Source organism: Lampris incognitus, chromosome 19, assembly GCF_029633865.1.
Source record: "Lampris incognitus isolate fLamInc1 chromosome 19, fLamInc1.hap2, whole genome shotgun sequence".
Classification (NCBI taxonomy): domain Eukaryota; kingdom Metazoa; phylum Chordata; class Actinopteri; order Lampriformes; family Lampridae; genus Lampris; species Lampris incognitus.
In genome coordinates, this window is record NC_079229.1 from 3780922 (window position 1) to 3801901 (window position 20980).

Genomic DNA, 20980 nt, shown 5'->3' on the forward strand with positions numbered 1-20980 from the left:
AGACGGCAAAAGCAGTTAGGACCCCCTGGAATGAGTGTGTGGCCTTGAGCAGGTGCTGTGGTTTAACCCTCTCTCAATCCTCCAACCCCCTCCTTTCCATCCATCTATTCCATCCTTCCCCTCATATGCCCCTGTCATTACTGGAGGTGGCTGCAGGGGTGGGGGTTAATACCCAACTAATGACAGAGTCCAAGACTCACCCCCATCAACTACTTTGCATCCCTTCATTTATTCATCCATCCATCCCGCTTGGACTAAAACCTCCGTCACCGGGCACCTGCCTTTCTTTACACACACACACACACACACACACACACACACACACACACACACACACACACACACACACACACACACACACACCTGTACGTTCCTCAACTTCTCTCCTTAACAGTTATGAAGGAAAGCAGAAAACGGTGTTTAATTTTCTTTTAATATATTATTCACTTATCAAACCAACATCTCCTCAGCCACTTCTGTCTTCAGTCACAGCCTGCTGGACAAACTGAGGTGAACAATTCAATATACTTCCTCTATCAACAGGGTTTCTACCCATTTTACATGACAAAAGGTATACAGGTAGTCCCCGGGTTACGAACGCCTGGACTTACAAACCGGTCTACATAAAGCTTATATATATATATATATATATATATATATATATATATATACACTACCGTTCAAAAGTTTGGGATCACCCAAACAATTTTGTGTTTTCCATGAAAAGTCACACTTATTCACCACCATATGTTGTGAAATGAATAGAAAATAGAGTCAAGACATTGACAAGGTTAGAAATAATGATTTGTATTTGAAATAAGATTTTTTTTACATCAAACTTTGCTTTCGTCAAAGAATCCTCCATTTGCAGCAATTACAGCATTGCAGACCTTTGGCATTCTAGCTGTTAATTTGTTGAGGTAATCTGGAGAAATTGCACCCCACGCTTCCAGAAGCAGCTCCCACAAGTTGGATTGGTTGGATGGGCACTTCTTGCGTACCATACGGTCAAGCTGCTCCCACAACAGCTCAATGGGGTTCAGATCTGGTGACTGCGCTGGCCACTCCATTACCGATAGAATACCAGCTGCCTGCTTCTGCTCTAAATAGTTCTTGCACAATTTGGAGGTGTGTTTAGGGTCATTGTCCTGTTGTAGGATGAAATTGGCTCCAATCAAGCGCTGTCCACTGGGTATGGCATGGCGTTGCAAAATGGAGTGATAGCCTTCCTTATTCAGAATCCCTTTTACCCTGTACAAATCTCCCACCTTACCAGCACCAAAGCAACCCCAGACCATCACATTACCTCCACCATGCTTAACAGATGGCGTCAGGCATTCTTCCAGCATCTTTTCATTTGTTCTGCGTCTCACAAACGTTCTTCTTTGTGATCCAAACACCTCAAACTTGGATTCATCCGTCCACAACACTTTTTTCCAGTCTTCCTCTGTCCAATGTCTGTGTTCTTTTGCCCATCTTAATCTTTTTCTTTTATTGGTCAGTCTCAGATATGGCTTTTTCTTTGCCACTCTGCCCTGAAGCCCAGAATCCCGCAGCCGCCTCTTCACTGTAGATGTTGACACTGGTGTTTTGCGGGTACTATTTAATGAAGATGCCAGTTGGGGACCTGTGAGGCGTCTGTTTCTCAAACTAGAGACTCTAATGTACTTATCTTCTTGCTCAGTTGTGCAACGCGGCCTCCCACTTCTTTTTCTACTCTGGTTAGAGCCTGTTTGTGCTGTCCTCTGAAGGGAGTAGTACACACCGGTGTAGGAAATCTTCAATTTCTTAGCAATTTCTCGCATGGAATAGCCTTCATTTCTAAGAACAAGAATAGACTGTCGAGTTTCAGATGAAAGTTCTCTTTTTCTGGCCATTTTGAGCGTTTAATTGACCCCACAAATGTGATGCTCCAGAAACTCAATCTGCTCAAAGGAAGGTCAGTTTTGTAGCTTCTGTAACGAGCTAAACTGTTTTCGGATGTGTGAACATGATTGCACAAGGGTTTTCTAATCATCAATTAGCCTTCTGAGCCAATGAGCAAACACATTTTACCATTAGAACACTGGAGTGATAGTTGCTTGAAATGGGCCTCTATACACCTATGTAGATATTGCACCAAAAACCAGACATTTGCAGCTAGAATAGTCATTTACCACATTAGCAATGTATAGAGTGTATTTCTTTAAAGTTAAGACTAGTTTAAAGTTATCTTCATTGAAAAGTACAGTGCTTTTCCTTCAAAAATATGGACATTTCAATGTGATCCCAAACTTTTGAACGGTAGTGTATATATACATATATATATATATATATATACATATATATATATATATATATAAAAGAAGGAGTTACACACAATGGTTCGTACTAACGAACGGACGGACTACTTTGTGCGACGCTCAAAACACTGCGTGTCATAGGTGGTTCGTCGGCCCAAGGGAGAACAACGCCACGCCGTCGTCGCCATTTTAAGTCGGATTGTGCGAACATTGTGTGTTGTGTTCTGACTTGAACTTTTCGTGTGTTTGCCCTCGTAATCATGGCTTCAAAACGTAAATCTGATGCAAGTGATGGTGATGCACCGAAGAAAAGGAAAACGACCACGACTGAAACGAACATCAAACAGCCGGCCTCCGCCTGGCGCGACCCGCTCCGGGTACAGTGGCAGGTGGGGAGTTTAAATGTAAGAAATGCTCCTTATACCTATTCACACATTCTCTCTATACCTCTGTATACCATACCTCTCTATACCTGTACACACATTATACCTATTCACACATTCTCTCTATACCTCTGTATACCATTCCTCTCTATACCTGTACACACATTCTCTCTATACCTCTGTATACCATTCCTCTCTATACCTGTACACACATTCTCTCTATACCTCTCTATACCATACCTCTCTATACCTGTACACACATTGTCCCTCTCAATTATAAATACTGTACTGTAGTTACATTTATTGTTATTACTGCATTATTATATTTATGATGTTTTAGGTAAAATATATACTATATACGAAGACAAACATTTGACAAATAGATGCTAGATGTGAACCGTACATAACTGTTCCAACTTATATACAAATACGACACAAGAACAGAAGACCCAACAACGGAACTTGTTCATAACCCGGGGACTACCTGTATGTCAAAGTCCATTATTCAGACCTTGTGTCCCCCCCCCCCCTTATTTTCTCCCCAATTGTATCCGGCCAATTACCCCACTCTGCCAAGCCATCTTGGTCATTGCTCCACGCCCCCTGCCAATCCGGGGAGGGCTGCAGACTACCACATGCCTCCTCTGATACACGTGGAGTCACCAGCTGCTTCTTTTCACCTGACAGTGAGGAGTTTCACCAGGGGGACGTAGCACGTGGGAGGATTGCACTATTCCCCCCAGTTCCCTCTCCCCCCCGAACAGGCACCCCGAACGACCAGAGGAGGCGCTAGTGCAGCAACCAGGACACACACCCACAGACATGGCCAACTATGTCTGTAGGGATGCTCAACCAAGCCGGTGGTAACACGGGGATTTGGACCGGCGATTCCCGTGTTGGTAGGCAACGGAATAGACCACCGCACCACCCAAACGTCGCCAGACCTTATGTTCTTGAATTGAATTGGAGAAGCTTGCTGTGGTTTAAAAAGATGACCAGCACTACTATTACTGTTCATACTTCTACAAATACCGCAGTAATTGTGTGAGTTCTACATCTACAATGTGTGCAGTCATACGGGTGTCAGATCTGATAAACTATTGTATTTCCATATTTCTGGAACAATTTTAAAATTACAAAGACATGGAAAATATAGAAATGCTTTTCAACCTCATCATGTGTTTTGACCAACCATGTTTTTTACACTTTTTGTAATATGTTTGTGTTATGGTACACAGAAAAACTAAGTGTCAGTGTATTTTTATTTGTTGTGTAATTGTTGACATGACTATTGGTGTTCATCACAAAAATAAGGTCAACGGTCTCTTTTTTTCCCTTTTTATGAGGTGTATTCACACAACATAAGATTATGATATGCAAGAAGCACATTCAACGAAGACTGGCGTGTGGCCACACAGACACACACACAAACCCACAACACAGAGATCCCACACCCAGCCAATCTCCTCTTAAATGAAAACCAAACGATACGTGTCCCAAATCAATTACAAAGTCCCAGAGTTCACAGGTTTACCCACAAATCCCAGCACCAGGACTAATTATCTAAACAACACCGCCACTTTGATACACAGAGACGAGTGAGTACCATGGGAAATGAGACCGCGTCGCTGGCTCTGATAAAGAAACAGCTAGGACAATGCTCCTGGGAGGTGGGAGATAAGGCGTGTGTTTTTCATTGGGACGTAATAATGTAACCATCTGATCTAAAACGGTTTTTTTGTGTTCCTTGTGACACAATCCTGAGCACACACTGCTGTTCCCATGGGTTTTACTGAACAGGCACACATACACAAACAAATATGTTAATTTGTTGCTCACATGTATCTTTTAAGCATATCATTCTTTAAACAAGATTAGAAAGAAACACATACGTATGTTAGGCTTGTATGCGCACGCACACATGCACGAACCAAGAAGCACCAGGAACTAACACACTGAAGAGCCGCTTGAGTGTGAGCAGAAATGACCAGTCATGCCTTACTGAAGCCCACATCCTTCCACCAAACATACAAATGTGTGTGCACATACTCTCGCACACATAGATCGGTGAACAAACAGAACTGCACAGAAAAATGCATGCACTCATACACATGAGGGATGCATACACACACACAGAAACAGATTCAAGCGCAATATGCTCACGTACTCACAAACACACACATCTTGATTTTGAGCCCGGCAGCCCCGCAAGAACCGCACTGAAACCGAGAGGGGCAACAGGTTGCAAACAAGGGCGACGCATGAGGAGAGATCGGGAGAGAAAAAGAACGACATCTAATTGATGCATTCTGCTACAGCATGGGGGGGGGGGTTACAGTCGGACGTGGGAGAATAAAGGCCCATAATTGCATAATTATAGCAGTGGATACCTGACGCGCTGAATGCAGGCATCAAATGAGTTCCACATAATTTCACCAAACAGAGGCAAGACCAGGCTGCGACACGACCAATGACAAATACACTCTCTCCATGACTCTCTCCCTTTCTTAGCACAAGACAGAGCAAACGAGTGAGAGAGAGGGGAGAGAGAGAGAGAGACAGAGAGAGAGAGAGAGAGAGTAGATTAGGGGTGAGGGTGGAAGAGAGGGAGAAAAGGGCACATTGGAGAGATTGGGAGAGCATTTTTCCTTTGTGTAGACCCCCCACCCCCACTACCACTCACATGTGCACGTTCTTACCCACCTCTCCCAAAATGTCTACCCTCTGTCACCATCTTACTCTTGACAACAACAAGCACAAATGTCCGAGCTGTCATTTCCTTGCTTGGCACTTCTGAATGGGCATCTTTTCAGGGACAGCAATATTTTGGACCGATTCCACCGACTGTGGCCTAAGCTGTGGGGTGTCCTTTGCCTTCCTCAAGCTTGGCTGCCTGTCACGTTGGCATCACCAACAATAACATCGCTCCACGGCCTTCACGCTGCCGTACTCATCTCGTTCCCCTTCTTTTCCTGTCCGTCTCATTTTTGTTAAGCGTTAGGTATCGCTGACTTTCATACAGTGGGGAAGCCTTCTTGAACGACTCCTGTACTGATGGAATTCACCTGCCCCCGTACACACACACACACACACACACACACACACACACACACACACACACAAGGATAGAACAAAGACAAGAGACACAGAAGCTCGAGCTGGCTTTGTGCTTCTGCAATCAACACCTCCAGTTGTGCAGAGAATAGGCCTGAAACCTCTCCTGTGCACGCACGCACAGAATACGGCTCAAACGCTCCACTTTGTACATCCTCCGCTTAATCAAAGCTTCTCTATTCAACAATTTGACCTTTTGTTCAAAATAGGATTATCACCTTCTCTGGTCCTCATTCACCCTTTCTTTTTCTCCCTCCCTCCTCCTTTCTTCCCCTGCCCCTCAGCCCGTCTCCAGGGGCGACCCGCATGTCGAGGGTAATTGCAATAATTTGTTAAAACGCCATGGCAACGGTGGTTAGATGTGAGGGGTAAAAAAAAAAGAAAAAAAAAAGAGGCTGAGGGGTTTCAAGACTGGTGACTGACTCGTTTTGCCAAAGACAGCAGGACCAGAGGACGGGAGCACAACACAGGAAAGCAAGTTAGAAAGAGTTATAAAGCAAAAGACAGCGCAAACGAGTGACGGACAGAGAGTAGGAGATCAGGGGTGGGGTGAGGGTGGAAAAGAGGGAGAAAGGGGCACATCGGGGGGATTAGGAGAGAAAACAAGTGTTTGCCCAGTCTCAGGATGGTGGTGTATTGATAAGGGGGGGGGGGTAATTTCACTAATGATTAATGTCCCTGTGGTCATGGCTAGGAACGCTCACACACACATCGAGAGAGAGAGAGAGAGAGAGAGAGAGAGAGAGAGAGAGAGAGAGAGAGAGAGAGAGAGAGAGAGAGGGAGGTGTAGGGCTTTCACTCTATCTAGCCAGTCAAACAGCTCTATTTGAACTCTCCCTCAGCCTGAAAGGAATCCTTAATTACACAATATTACCCCTCTTCATCGCCCCTCTGTGTGTGCTGTGTCCACTGTAGTTCGGTCTCAAATGGTGTTTGTCTGTGTGTGTGCATGTGTGCGCGTGTGTGGTGCAAGTATTCAGCGGTAGCAGCTGTTTCACACGTTGTGACAAAGGGGTTGCGGGGTACTCTCTCCCCACACATTCACTGTGCTAATTGATTTCTGTTCAGCACTGTGGGAGAGTAACCCCCCTCCTGCGTGTACACACACACACACACACACACACACACACACACACACACACACACACACACACACACACACACACACTCTTACTTGGCTAGCTTTTAAGACATAAAGCAAATTCCACTCAATCACATTCACCCAAAACCAAGGTGTTACAAGCCACCAGGAGAGAGACGGGCAATGAGAGCAGCAGACAGACCGAGAGGGAAATTCTCTTTCAAGAGTCCCTCTGAAGGGACAACACTGGAATCCAGTTTAACTTACACAGAGCCTGCTTGTCAGGCATGGAATTATGTGGTCTTGTAGCCACTGTTCTGAATTATGTTTCTTCATGTCACCATGTCAGGAACATTTCATAATGGTGACACAACTGCACAGCTACAGCTGCCCGATCCTGATTACTGGACACTTACTGCACTGCATTCTCAGATCCATCTACCCAACAGCAGCCTAAATGACTGCAGATGTGTAGAGTTGTGTATATACTTATTCAGTCCAGTCTACCGCTTTAAGAATGAATGCAGTGTGCCTCGCATGACTAGTGGCAGACAGCTGCTGGATGGACACAACATAGGAACAGACTTTGGTGGCTGCTACTGTACATTACTGGCTTACGCTGCAGTAAGAACGGCCCCAACAGCCCCCGAGCCAGTGTTCTCCAGCCTTGGGGCAGGATTCCACAGAGCAGCCATTTTAGGAGTTCATTTTCTGAAAAATAACAGGATGCTTTCTATAGTACCTGAAAAAAATAGTAAACTGGTATTTCAATTTTGAAGCACGACTGGCAATTTTCAACAAATTTCACAATCAGTCATGCATCAGTCTTTCTCCTGAGCTCATGAATGGTTCACGAGATGAGTAATATATATGCTCTTTAGCTGCAAATGTCAGATAGGGCAAGCTCAGCAGGACTCCCTAATCCTGTCATGACAACCCTTTTGAGGGACGCTGTCAACGTTAGTCCAAGGTTAGACATGGTTCTCACAACATGTTTGCATTAATTTCTGTTGCGTGATTTCTGATGTTTTTGATTTTCCATGATACTGATGGGGTCAGAAATGAGTAACCTTTCATTTTGTGGCTTGACTTTGTTGCCTACTTTATACAAATGAATGTGAAAATGTCTGTTTTAATGGGGTTTCAATTCAAGTCTTAAAGTAGTAATAAGATGATTTGAAAGGGCTCGACAGCCTTTACGTCCATGCCAAACCCTTTCAAGATGTATGCAGGAAACATTTTAATTTCTTTAAAGGCTACAAGATCAGTAAGCAAATTAATATGAACATACCTGACATGAGAAAGCTCATGAAATAATCATATAAAATTTACCAAAAGTTTTGTAAATCTCTCTAGTAAAATTGATTATTTTATAATATGTATCAATTTATAAAGGATTCCAGACACAGTTTCTTCAGTTTCTAAATATGGGGTGGGAATGCACATATTGTTTAACATGCTTGCTCAAGAGAATCGGCGCTTTTCAACCTTGTTATCATTTCATTCTCCCTTGGATTCTGAGCGTTCGGCTAAATGAGACTCAGCTGTCCATGTGCAAGAGGGAAGGGGGGAGAGACAGAAAAAGGAAGGGGGGGGGGGAGAGGGAGAGGGAGAGGGAGAGAGAGAGAGAGAGAGAGAGAGAGAGAGAGAGAGAGAGAGAGAGAGAGAGAGAGAGAGAGAGAGAGAGAGTGCGAGAGCGAGAGAGAGAGCGAGAGAGACTCTGACTTGTGTCAGCTGGCTGGCTGTGCTACTGCAACAAGCTGCAGCATTAGATTCTGAATAGAAACTAAATTAAGTCCATTTGTGGCTCTGCAGGTGGGTGTGAGGTACATGTGTATGTGTGTAATGACTGTAGCAGAAAGTGTTTTGGCCATTCAGCAGGAAAAAAATGTGTAAAAACAAGTAAACAAGCAGCTTGACTAGCGTTATTCAGAGACTTGGCCCTGATTAACACCCCACACATGCAGACACATGCACAAACACAGACACACAAAAATACTTACACTGTAGTACTTTTTGATGTGGCGGCGGATGTCAAGCAGCAGTTTGTTGCTGATGTTGACGGGGTAGTTGATAGGGCTTCCCCCGCAGGGGATATGACAGCAGCGCAGAAGACTGGGCTCCATCTTCATACCCTTAAAAATGGAAGTAGGTTTAAGTCTAAGAGTGAGAATAGATGATCATCATTTTTTTAAAATCATGTTCCAAATTGGGCCCTTATCCAGAAAAATGGACTCAAACTTATTCCACAACAGCCCAATAATACCATTTGTTTCCATTCCCTTCTAAAAGTAACACGTCAATTGTTAAATCAAATTAAACTACTGTACATCAATCCCAGGACTCTCAGAGGGCACCATGTTGAGATTGTGGCTTTGAGTTGGTACAGTGGTTGTACAGGGGTAAAGAAAAAGCATTTCCAGGTACATTATCAGAATTCCTTTGGACTAGGAACACAAGGCCCGGTTAATAAATGTATGGTGGTAGGGCTGTAATACAAGGGGATTAACGTCAATTTTCAGACTAATCAACAGAAGCATCAAGGTCACACTGGAAATTGCCCCTCAACAGGTTATACCCAACAAAACACGTCATAGGAGGGGTGAATAAAGCAAGAACAATGTTGAAAGCACACCTGGGGCTGGAAACTTTTCACGTTACTGTGGCCGAGGGAAATGGGTCAACATGACCTCAATACTTTGAATTTTCGACTTGACAGCAGCGCCGACAGTTAATGTAATAAAAAAAAATAAAAAATAGATGGAGAACAGCAATTGGGCTAAATATAACTACTTTTAAAATTTCACACTTTGAGTCTGCCCTCCGTTTAGTGTTTGCACTGACAGGAGCAAAAAGAAGGAAGGAAAAAAAAAGGTTTCCATGGGCAGTCCATCGTAAACAGCCATGCCGGAACTATGACAACGCACACTCACACAAGTGTCATCAAAACTGCACCTCACGATCTAACAAATTCTTTCCCCAAACTAAAGATAATTGCCTGTTGTTTCACACCTCTGTCACGGGTGCACACTTAGAGTAGCCATTTCAACAAAATACACAAGAGCTGCCAGTTTATCAGGCACACCTCCCCACCTTCACACAAAAGGTACATTCCAATATGTCACACACCACATGACTCGATTTTGTGGTACAAACCAGGCAGACCAGCACTTCATCAGTTAGTGTTCAACTGGGCATCGGAATAGGCAAAACAAGTGACCTTGGTGACTTTAAATGTGGTATGACAGTTGGTTCAAGGTGTGCTGGTTCTTCTGAACACAGATGTGTGACAGGCATGTATGTTGGCCATGTGACCCATCTCCAAGGTTTCCTTTTCTCTGTCCGCCTTGTTAATTCAGTTCTAACATCACCGCAATTTCTTCGAGTCAATTTCTCTCTAAACATGCAGCCAAATTCAAAAGTGAACACACATACAGTCAGAATTAACCCTCCCCTAACCCTTATCTCAAGTCTTCCTTTCCCCTGCCTCATGTCTCTCCTCCCAGTCTGGTGAGGATGAAAGCAGCCTCCCCTCCTCTCTCTCTGTACTCTCCCTCCCTACTCCTTTATCTAACTTTCTTCATTCCACACTTCACTTTGATAACGGCTCTCCTCCTCCCTCACATCCTCTCCCTCTCGTGGTTTTCTCCAAAATGGGGGAGAGGGTTCTGCCAAGCTCTATTAAACTTTTAGGTAGCCCACTTGACTGGTTTTCCAGAATGCTTTAGTGTAAATAGTAAATACCAGATAAAGTTTGCAAAGCTTACAGAAATGGTCCAGTTAAATTCTTTACAGCATTAGGGTTAAGAATGGGCCTTAATGGCCTTGGGTTTGTACCTATAGATGTTTTTTTTTTTACATGCTGTTGGCTCTTTTCATCCTTCATCATCATGTCAAACATAAAAACACAAGCTACCACTGACTTTATTAACGCTGAAGTTTAAACAGAATTTTACAACACAACATAACAAAAGTCTTTAACGTAAACCTTCAACTGTCAAATCCTGCCATCTTCCACACTGAGCCAATTTAATTACCCCAATTTGGATAAAGTTATATCAAACTGAAATCCATCTACAAGTCAAGGAAACCCCTGCTGCTCTGTCTGGCTTTTCTTTCACTTTATCTTTTCAATTTGCTCTCTTACTTCTCCTAGCCAATGTCTCTCCTCCTCTGCATCTCGGCTCATTCGTTCATAGATTCGCCTCCTTCCTCCACCTCTGCCTCCCACCTTCTCAAGACTCTGTGTCAGTGGTACAGTCAAGGCCTCTCCATCCTCCCCTCTCACAAAGCTGTTAAAACATGTTCACCACCCTAATTAACTTACTGGCTTATCATTCTTGGACTGTTTATTGGCGTCTAAACACGGCATGCCAGGGTGGGAATTTAATACTTGCCCTCAGCCAAATCCTAATAAATTTTGAATGGAAATGGAAATATTTGTCCACCCTACCATCCTCTCTGGCAGGTCACCAATCCTCATCTAGAGGCTGTAGTGTATACTAAATTCTATTTAGCTAGAAAAAAAAGTAAGGTGGGTAGTAACCTCTGAGAAGAACTTTGAAAAGAGGGTGAGAGTTTGGTTCATTCCACATTTAATTAACTGAGTTGTTGATTGATAAAATTTCTTTGGTGTGTGGACATTATGGATATCATATATGCATGTGCATATTATTACAGTTTTAACGTGATGTGATTTATCTAGGCCAAATGGCAAAGTACACCAGTGCACCTGCAAAGGTGCATATTGGCAACAACGTTACATTTGTGCAATCCTCCTATCTTAACGCAGTGTGAGTTATCTATGCCAGAAGGGCTGTCGGCTTTATTAGTGTATTTGAGGCAAGGGAAAGCTGATCGCTGAGCTTCTATTAGAAGCAGATAAAACGCACACGCATGTATTTCCACAATAAATGCCACATGCACACTTGCACAAGCATGACCTTGGCTTCACAAATGCTGAGATTTGTGCATGTGTGTTTGTGGTGCACAAGGTGGCATGGGTTAAGCAAAGCCTTTTTAAAGTTGTGGAGACCAAAACATTCTAATGAAAACAGGCTCTACTGGAGCCACAATGCTGTTTGAAAATACAGACGGAGACACAACATAGTGGATGAGTAAGTCTCGATGAATCCTTCACAGCAAGTTCAATTGTTTACAAAACATTTTATGAAAGGATAACGTTAATTTTCACTCTCTGATTAATATTAAAGTACATCACAGACATTTTTGAGACTGGCTCTTTGGGTATATGACTGTGTGCATAAATACATAGGGCATAACTCCGACACTGCACAGTTGTGCCTGTACCACAGAGTTAGACATGATTGAGATGCATGCTTTATCTTTTTAGATTACTAAGGAGTGCAGGGTCTTAGATTGGTTCAGGTCATGAGTCAGTTCCCCTTTTTGGTTATATAAAGTCAGTTTGTGAATTGTACTCCTTTTTCTACATTTCACTTGTGAAGAAAATAGCTCCCAGCTGAGGAGTGGGGGTTGTGCATCCAGTAGAGAAACCTTCCTTCAACAGGAAGACTCATGTTCAAGCAAGCAGCCGCCTTGCTGACATGTCCTTGAGCGAGACTGCAAGATACTGGGGGCACTGTTCTGTGGCTGACCGTACTGGAGGTGGGCAAGCGAAGAGAAGCTCTGTTTCTGCTTGCCTACCTGTGGCTCTGAAGCTCTGTGGCTGACTGTACTGGAGGTGGGCAAGCGAAAAGTTTCTTTTGCGATCTGAAGACCATGCATTTGTGATCCCCGGATGGTCTCCATGTTGTGTCACAACATGTCTATCCCGCCACCATTTAAAGGACACATATTGGTCATTAGAGCTTGTAACAGTGTTTCTATAACAATATTTTCTAAGAATTTGATGATTTTAGGATTGAGATATTCCTTGTAATTGTCAGTGACTATATTCAAATGTCTACAGTAAGTCGTTACATTGGTCAGCTAGTCGCAACTGTCACTGTCAGCATGTTCACAAAGCTAGCAACAACCAACAGTAAACAGTGAACAGGGAGATATAGAGACACAATGTCACAAATTTCCACTCACAGCTCCCTCGAAGACATTGTCGTAGATGTTGTCGGTGCCACACTCCGGGCAAGTGAATGTGAATCTCTCGCAGTCTTTGTAGCGCTCTTCGTCTGTCAGCTGGGCTGGGGCCCCGAGCAGGCCTCCCTCCTCCTCCTCCCTCTGGTACTGCTGATGGGCTCGGAACTGACTGGGATCCAGACCTGGGATGGGTAGTAGTGGTAATTAATTGTAGGTAATGGTATGACTAATCGCACATATGGAGACTCTTTAATTAAATTTGACATTTCAGGGGTTTGGCTGATGCTTTTTTTTAGCTGTGAATGGGAGATCGAGGAGAAGATGAAATGATGGTCAGACACTCCTCTTAGCACGTGCATTCTGACCATATTGTGACAGACTAGTAAGGGAGAAGGCAACTATATCTGTTGTCAATAAAAACAAACAGGAAGCTTTGCCTTCGTTTTTTTTTTTACTTGAGTAACACGTTAGACTAAATTTGGCAGTGGTGCGGACTACATGAGTAGAATTGAATTACATTTTCACAAATGCAAACATTATTTGGACTGAATTTATATCTGGCAGACTCTGGCTGAGATCTCACAGAAATGGACTGGCATATGCAATCTCATTTCTTTCCCAATGTGTGTGCTTATACTTTGGATTAGAATGCATTTTTTTCAGACAAGCTATCCACATAAAGAGGATATTGTGGTGATACACATTTGAGGGTAGATTCACCAGGGGCTGCTGCTCCTTTAAGGCAGACATTTTAGAGTGCTGATGTAGGCATTGCTTGGGGTTTCCGGGGAGCCATGTTTGCAGCAGCCTAGTGGTTAGCTGGTTGCCACAAGAGATTGTGCTGTATCAGTGTCGTTTTGTGTGGCGAGTAAACGGAATTGACTAGACTCGATCTCTCCGTCTCCTCATTCCTGCACTCCCACAATATCTTAAAAAGAGGTGTACATGGTGTACTTTGTGTGAGCAATTTATAATTTCCAAAAACACTACTTACTTGCCACAATGGGATTTGCAAATACTGACTTTTACTGCTGCAGTTATTGTAAGATGGTCAGATTCTCTTCTTGTCAAGCCTGGTTATCATTGAATTTTTGACTAGTTGCTCACCAACTTGATTTTTTGGGAGGTTTTTCTTTTTTTGAAAGTCCCATCACTGCTTAAGGGTATCAACCCAAACATCTAAACAAGGGAATTACATTTTGAATTTGGGTAGTCAATGAATGAGCCTATAAAAAGCCACAAAGTTTATAAAAATCAAATAAAGTCTACTAAAATCTCACCCAGCCATGTGGCTATGAGTACACCATCAATGCCCTCTATGGGGTCACAGATGCGGGCCACAACAGGATGGACCTGCTGGGCCAAGTAGTACTGGGCATCTAGGCTGAGGCCTTCCTGCTTCTGGAGCTGCTCCAGGGCATAGGCTCTCTGACTGGCTGCCAGCGTGGAACCGTCCTGTGAGAGAAGTGGAGACAAACAGGAGTGGGGATATAAGGGCTATATTAGCCTTAAATTTATGAATCATCAAATTTTTGGGATGGTATCAAGCGAAGAAAGTGTAGAAAGGATCCCTTGACTCAACAGATTTTTGTTGTTTTTTTTTTTTTTTTGCTAGAGGGTGCACTTCATTGTTAATTAGAAAGCTGTGCTCTCTTTGATAATTATCTGAAATAATTTTCAAAATGAAAATTGGCCAAGTGTTAAAGTTGGCATTATCTGAACTCGGTGCTTTGAACAAAAGTTACGGCCAGCACATTTCATTTTATCATGGGGGGGGGGGGGGGACCTCATAAAAATGGTGGAAAGTACCCAAAGAACCTGCTGCTGAACATGTCAACAACACTAAGGATTTTGACAACAACAATGGTCTCCCCGCCTGCTGCCCAATGACTGCTGGGATAGGCTCCAGCATCCTGCGACCCCAATTGGGATAAGCAGCTTGGATAATAGATGGATGGATGGAAAAACACATTCATTGATGCGCTTGTCATTGGCCAATGAAAGAGGCATTTTGCACTTACACACAAACTCACACACATGCACACACCTGGCAGATGACGTAGGAGACTGTGTCTCCAGCTTTGACCCGTCGGCCACTCTGAGAGTTGATCCACAGAGCTACATGGACATGGGGCAGGCTCTTCTTATCAGGATAATCTTGAGGATCCTTGGTCAGAGCCTGGAGGAGGGAGAGAGCAAGTGTGAAAAAAAAAAAAAGGCTAATAAAAATGTTCCGAAAAGTTTAAGTCTTTTTTTTTTCCTTTCAAGAATGTTAAGGTAAATATATATGCTGGCCACACCTTGTGAATCTCATACTGGCTGAGTGGTATAGTGCCGCTTGCTACCTTCTCCCCCACCTCCACCAGGTGTCTCTGGATGTTCTCCACAATGACATCACGACTCTGGTCTGAAAGGATCTGACCTATCACATAGCTGAGAAATGGGAGGCCAAGAGAGGTGGACAGAAGGACAAAAGACGGAGGACAGAAGAAGGGGAGGAAAAGATCGGGAGAACAATTAGTTCATCAAAATGGGAAAACAGCCAGTTTTTGATTCTTTTCTGGCTGAGCTGACTTACTTTCCACACTCCTTGGCCAGATCGCACCAGTCCCTGCGGACAATATCCAGGCCTTTGAGCTCCTGCTTGGTGCTGAAACGTCCCTCGCCATGATTCTCCACCACCAGGGCGGCATACTTCTTCTTCTTCAGCAGTAACAGTGATTTGAATATGCCATCAATGTCAATCTCTAGCAGTTTGTACAGCTTGTTTACCTCTGCCTTCACCTGGAGGGGGTGGGGTGGGGCAAGGTGTAGAGTCACATAAAATATTTGGTCAAAGCTGATATGAGCCCATCACCCATGTTTGCAAGCACAAACAAACATGTATAGTACTGGAGGATGATGATGCTGGAAGGATATATAACTTACATTTGAGAATTCAAGCATGGAGACAGCACAGTGAGGCACAAAGCAGACAGACTCACAAACTTGCACAAACAAACCTTGTTGCCCAACTTGAAGACTTCGTCCAGAGACCTGCTGTTGGTGTTGATCATAATAGAGTCTGTATCGCCGTAGATCACATCCAGATTCATCTGACTCAGACAGAAAACATAACAGCATCAGCACAATGAGTCATATCAGTAAAGAGAAATCGATCAAATATCCCCCTAACGTGCCCTTTCACACATCCATTTGTTACATACTGTATTTACAAAGCACATTCATCAAAATGAAGTGGGTAAAATCCCAGTAATAACCCTGGTTTCTCCTGTGCAAATGGTTTTGCTCTCTTTCTTACCAAGTCTACAATCTGCCTAACCCCTGGATGTGTATTCCACACAAACTAAACGAATCCATTTGTTGAGTTCATTTATATTTACATCTTGACTGTGCACATTTATTTACAAATTGAAGGCTGAATCTCAGATTTATCTCTAGCTATAGAATTAGCAACAGCTTGTTAATAACCCACCTTCTGAGCCATGTCTTTGGTGTGCATTAAGATCTAGGGGGAAAAAATATACGTAACATGAGTAAGACACCAAGACAAGAGAACATTACAGCACACGGAAAAGGAGGGTTAAATAAACATATCAAACAAGATCCAATTTATTTTCCATATAAACATATCTAACAAGAAAAAGCTAACATTATAAATGGCAATCAAGAATTAAAGCCGCAAGCAGTGATGAACGGGCCCTCACACCTTACGCGCATCAGAGGGGAGTGAGAGCCATGGTAACTCTTGTGGAGGTTGGTTGACATTGCTTTGAATACAATTTCAAGAATATTAAACACTGCATGTAGGAGACCAATATCTCTTCCTATGTCCACTATATGGTGCTAGAAAACATGCACTAAATGTACATTATGTTGCTGCATATCAAATGTAGAGCATACACTTTAAATTTCATGTAAATCAAAGGAAGTTTGTAACATAAGGTTTGACTTCCTGTTGCCAGTAGGCGGTGCTACACAAGCATGTCATTAATGCAGCAATACATGAAGTGGAGGTCGTCTGACACGCATTTTTCATCAATATCGCACGTTGCATGAGGGAGTTATCTATCATTTCCTGTGTCCACTATGTGGCACTAGAGAACACACACTAATTATACGTCAGTTACTACCATGTACATTTCATGTAAATTGGATGATGTTTTCACATAAGGCTGACTTCCTGTCGTCAATAAGTGGCGCTATGACTATGACCAAGCAGATGTTTTCAGGACCGTACTCTTTATCCAGCACATGAAATATGGGCCTGAACAGAAAATGTAAAATCAATGTATAACTGCATCCTCTTCGATGGCCAAACATGCAAATGTTCCACATCACCATGGCAACAGCGTTCCACGAAAACTCAAGGGCTTCGCAATTCAGATATCTCTGCCAAATTTGAGATGGATCTGGTTAACCTGCTAGACAGAGATTGTAAAAATACAGCACCTATAACTTCCTGTTTCCAGTAGCTGGCGCTATAATTGTGACTCAATATTGACATATAGATGTGTTCAAGACTGGACTCTTATCAAGCATTAGAAATTTGGGGCAGATTGGACAACGTACATTCGAGTTACAACAACTTCCCGTTTCATGGAGAAATGTGCAAACTGACCAGCATACCACGTCAAGGACATTCCATGAAAACTCATCAGCTCGGTCGGGCGTCCCTACAGACACGGTTGGCCGTGCCTGTGGGTGGGAAGCCGGATGTGGGTATGTGTCCTGGTCACTGAATGGCGTGATTGGTGTGATCCTCCCACGTGCTACGTCCCCCGGGCGAAACTCCTCACTGTCAGGTGAAAAGAAGCGGCTGGCAACTCCACATGTATGGGAGGAGGCATGTGGTAGTCTACAGCCCTCCTCTGATCGGCAGAGGGGGTGGAGTAGCGACCGCAATGGCTCGGAAGAGTGGGGTAATTGGCCAAATACAATTGGGGAGAAAAGGCGAGAAAAATCCCCTCCCCACCCAATAAAAAAAAAGGGGGGGGGCTTTGACTTTGAACACTGTTAGGGGGCGCTATTGAGCCAATTTGCCCCCCCCTCCAAGCACAAGAGCCATATCAGATACCAATGTTGGCCACTTCTGATACATGCGCAAAGTTTCGTGAGTTTTCGAGTACCCCTAGCATTTCAAAAATACATTTGAATACAGAATAATGATAAAAATAATAACAATAAATGATAATAATAATAATAATAACAATCCCTACAAATACAACAGGGCCTTCTTACTACTCGGTGCTCAGGCCCCGATGGCCTTCTAAGCTAAATGTTCCTTTTGATTTAGTCTGAGTGTGTGTGCAGATTCGGGAACAAGAGAACAGAGCAGGTGACTTGCTGTTAAATGGGGGATAATTGGCTAAGTTGCCAATTAGAAGACCGAGCTGCGAAAGGGCATTCAACCCACTGTACCCCCCCCCCCCACACACACACACTCACTCTCTCTCTCTCTCTCTCTCTCTCTCTCTCCCACCTAAAGGCCTTTATCACCTACAGGGCAAATGACAGACAACTGAGAGAAAGCTGCTAAAGTGGGTTGTCCACCATTGTCCACAGTTTGAGAGCGAGACCTCTACAGCAGAGGGATCCTAACAGGTGGGGGCCCCTGAGGGGTGGAGGAGTTGGGGTTGCTAATCTAGAGGGGGTTGGAGGGACAGAACGCAGTGTGACCTGTCACTGGCAATCTGCCCCTCAATCAAACCCTGGTGAGCGCTCTCTCTCTCTCTCTCTCTCTTACATACACACACACACACACACACACACACACACACACACACACACACACACACACACACACACACACAGAGGGCTGTGCCAGGACAAGGACGTGGCTATTTCAGAGTGTGAGTAGGGGGGTGATGGAGTGGTGGTGGTGGGGTTCCTCTGCTCTGAAACCAGAGTGGGACTTAAGCATGCTTTATGGGCTGCTACATACCACTGTACTGGGGTTGGGGGGCTGGGGGTGTTTGAGCCATTACAGATCAGCCTCCTCTATTAGGGACTACAGTCAAGGTCAAGGTCTCACAACACCACACACTCGCATGTGATCATGGCACACACAAATCATGAGTGGGGAACACAAGCACTAATTGGCGCCGCTGAGCCTTTATGCAGACAAAAGTATGGTGTCTGCTGCCAGTTTAGGAGAGCAGGCAAATAGGAGGAAAAGATAGATGAAATGAGCCTGAGGAGGGAGACAGAAGCAACGAGCTAATCCAGGTTCTGCCACTGTTACAACTCAGACAACAGTTGCCCCGAGTCCTGAGAGACAGGCCTCAGGGTAAAACGTCTCTCTGCTGCATGTCAGGATGGACTGGGAACGTCTGATGGCAGGGAAGGTTCACAAGACCACTACGATATGAGATGATATCGTTGAGGCTTCTAAAAACCCAAATCATCGATATACCCATTTGAAAAGCTGTCACAGGACTTGTCCAACTCCCAAGATAAGACATCAGATGAGGCATATATACCTTACCAATACCGCCCTTTCTGCCCCCATGGAATAGTGGGCTCTTTTACATGTACAGTACGGGAATGTCCAGGAGAATATGCTTTATGGGTGAAGGTGGTGAACGAGTCATATCTCAGCAAATATATAAACTATTTCCTAGACTGCATCTAAGAAGGTTAGAGCTCAGCGTTAGATACCGCCACATGACCAGGCATTATAACCATTACTTAGGACTGTAGTCAACCAAAGAAAATCAATCGATCAGTCGCAGGGGAAAAAAATAAACCTGCATGTTATCTCTAGATGAACTAAATTGGCCACAGTGGACTGACTGCATTCTACCCGGTAGCCTTATTAGCCTAAAGGAATTATAAATAAACATAAAAAGCCAATATTGAAATAATACTGAAATGATAATAACAGATTCAGAGCCGGCATATCATTTCCAAAAACAGAACTCTATCCACTGGTGATCCCAGCTCTAGAATTACTGAGGGATATACAAAATAATTCTAAGATAATTGTTTTTGTCTTTGTTTTTTCTTAAATGTATTTCTAGTTTTTCTCCTTATCCCAGCCGATTAACCCAATGGCATATGGCCGGAACTCTTGTCGAATAACTCCCCTGGCTCACGTTTCCACAGGAAGGAGATAGTCGTAACACCAGCTTCCTACAAACTTGTGTTGGCTGCTCTCGCTATTTTACACGCTGGGATGGGCCAGAGGGGGTCGCTGGAGAACGACGAGTCCCCGAACACTACACCGATCTACACTCACTATCCCTCGGGTAAGGGTGGCCTGATGAATGCCTTACCTCGTGGACGCTCTGGCCGTGACTGGTTACGGCGAGTCTGGGATACAAACCTCCCAGCCACGTGACGAGCGGACTGCAAGAATGGCGGTTCATTCCGCTCCGCCATCAGAGCGGCCTGTCTTATTTTATAATAATAATAATAATAAACAGGACCCTGCACTATTGTTCCAGCCCGCACTGTGTGATGTCCCGACTCGGACATCACACTCGAATAGCGTGATCCTCCCATGTGCTACGTCCCCTGGTGAAATTCCTCACTGTCAGGTGAAATGAAGCAGCTGGCGACTCCACATGTATCGGAGGAGGCATGTGGTAGCCTGCAGCCCTCCCCGGATCAGCAGAGGGGGTGGAGCAGCGACCGGGACGGTTCAGAAGAGTGGGGTAATTGGCCAAGTACAATTGGGGAGAAGGGGGGGGGGGTCTGCAAAACAAAATAAAGTGCATAATTCAAACAAGGCATAGCGGGTCCCCAAAAATAAAGTGCGCACCTCCAATACCGCATTAGGCTCCAAAACGGAATAAAGTGCCCAAATCCAAAAAGCAAACTCCAAAACATAACAAATGCGCACAATTCCAAAAGGACATTATAGTCTCCGAAACAACATTATATGCAAAACGTTCAGTAAACGTTGAGTACGGTAGACCTTGCAGTCTCCATTCGGTTGGGCGAGTTCAAAGTTTGGCCGCAAAAGAGCTCTTAGTTCAACGATTTGTCGAATGAGTACGAAGACTGTGTGATATATTAAGTGCACCCTATTTGGCCTGTACCAGTGGGCTTCAAACTAC

The 20980-nt window shown here is 44.0% G+C and overlaps 1 protein-coding gene across 1 annotated transcript in view; it reads right to left on the bottom strand.

Moving 5' to 3' along the window:
- Positions 1–20980, bottom strand: part of pola1 (polymerase (DNA directed), alpha 1) — an 85137-nt gene that overhangs the window by 24588 nt on the left and 39569 nt on the right. The window contains exons 27-34 of the mRNA XM_056299836.1: positions 16393–16425; positions 15920–16012; positions 15496–15701; positions 15218–15350; positions 14965–15096; positions 14198–14372; positions 12918–13099; positions 8864–8995 (exon numbers count right to left, since the gene is read on the bottom strand). Coding sequence (XP_056155811.1) covers positions 8864–8995; positions 12918–13099; positions 14198–14372; positions 14965–15096; positions 15218–15350; positions 15496–15701; positions 15920–16012; positions 16393–16425 — 1086 coding nt within the window. The remainder of the gene's footprint in view (positions 1–8863; positions 8996–12917; positions 13100–14197; positions 14373–14964; positions 15097–15217; positions 15351–15495; positions 15702–15919; positions 16013–16392; positions 16426–20980) is intronic.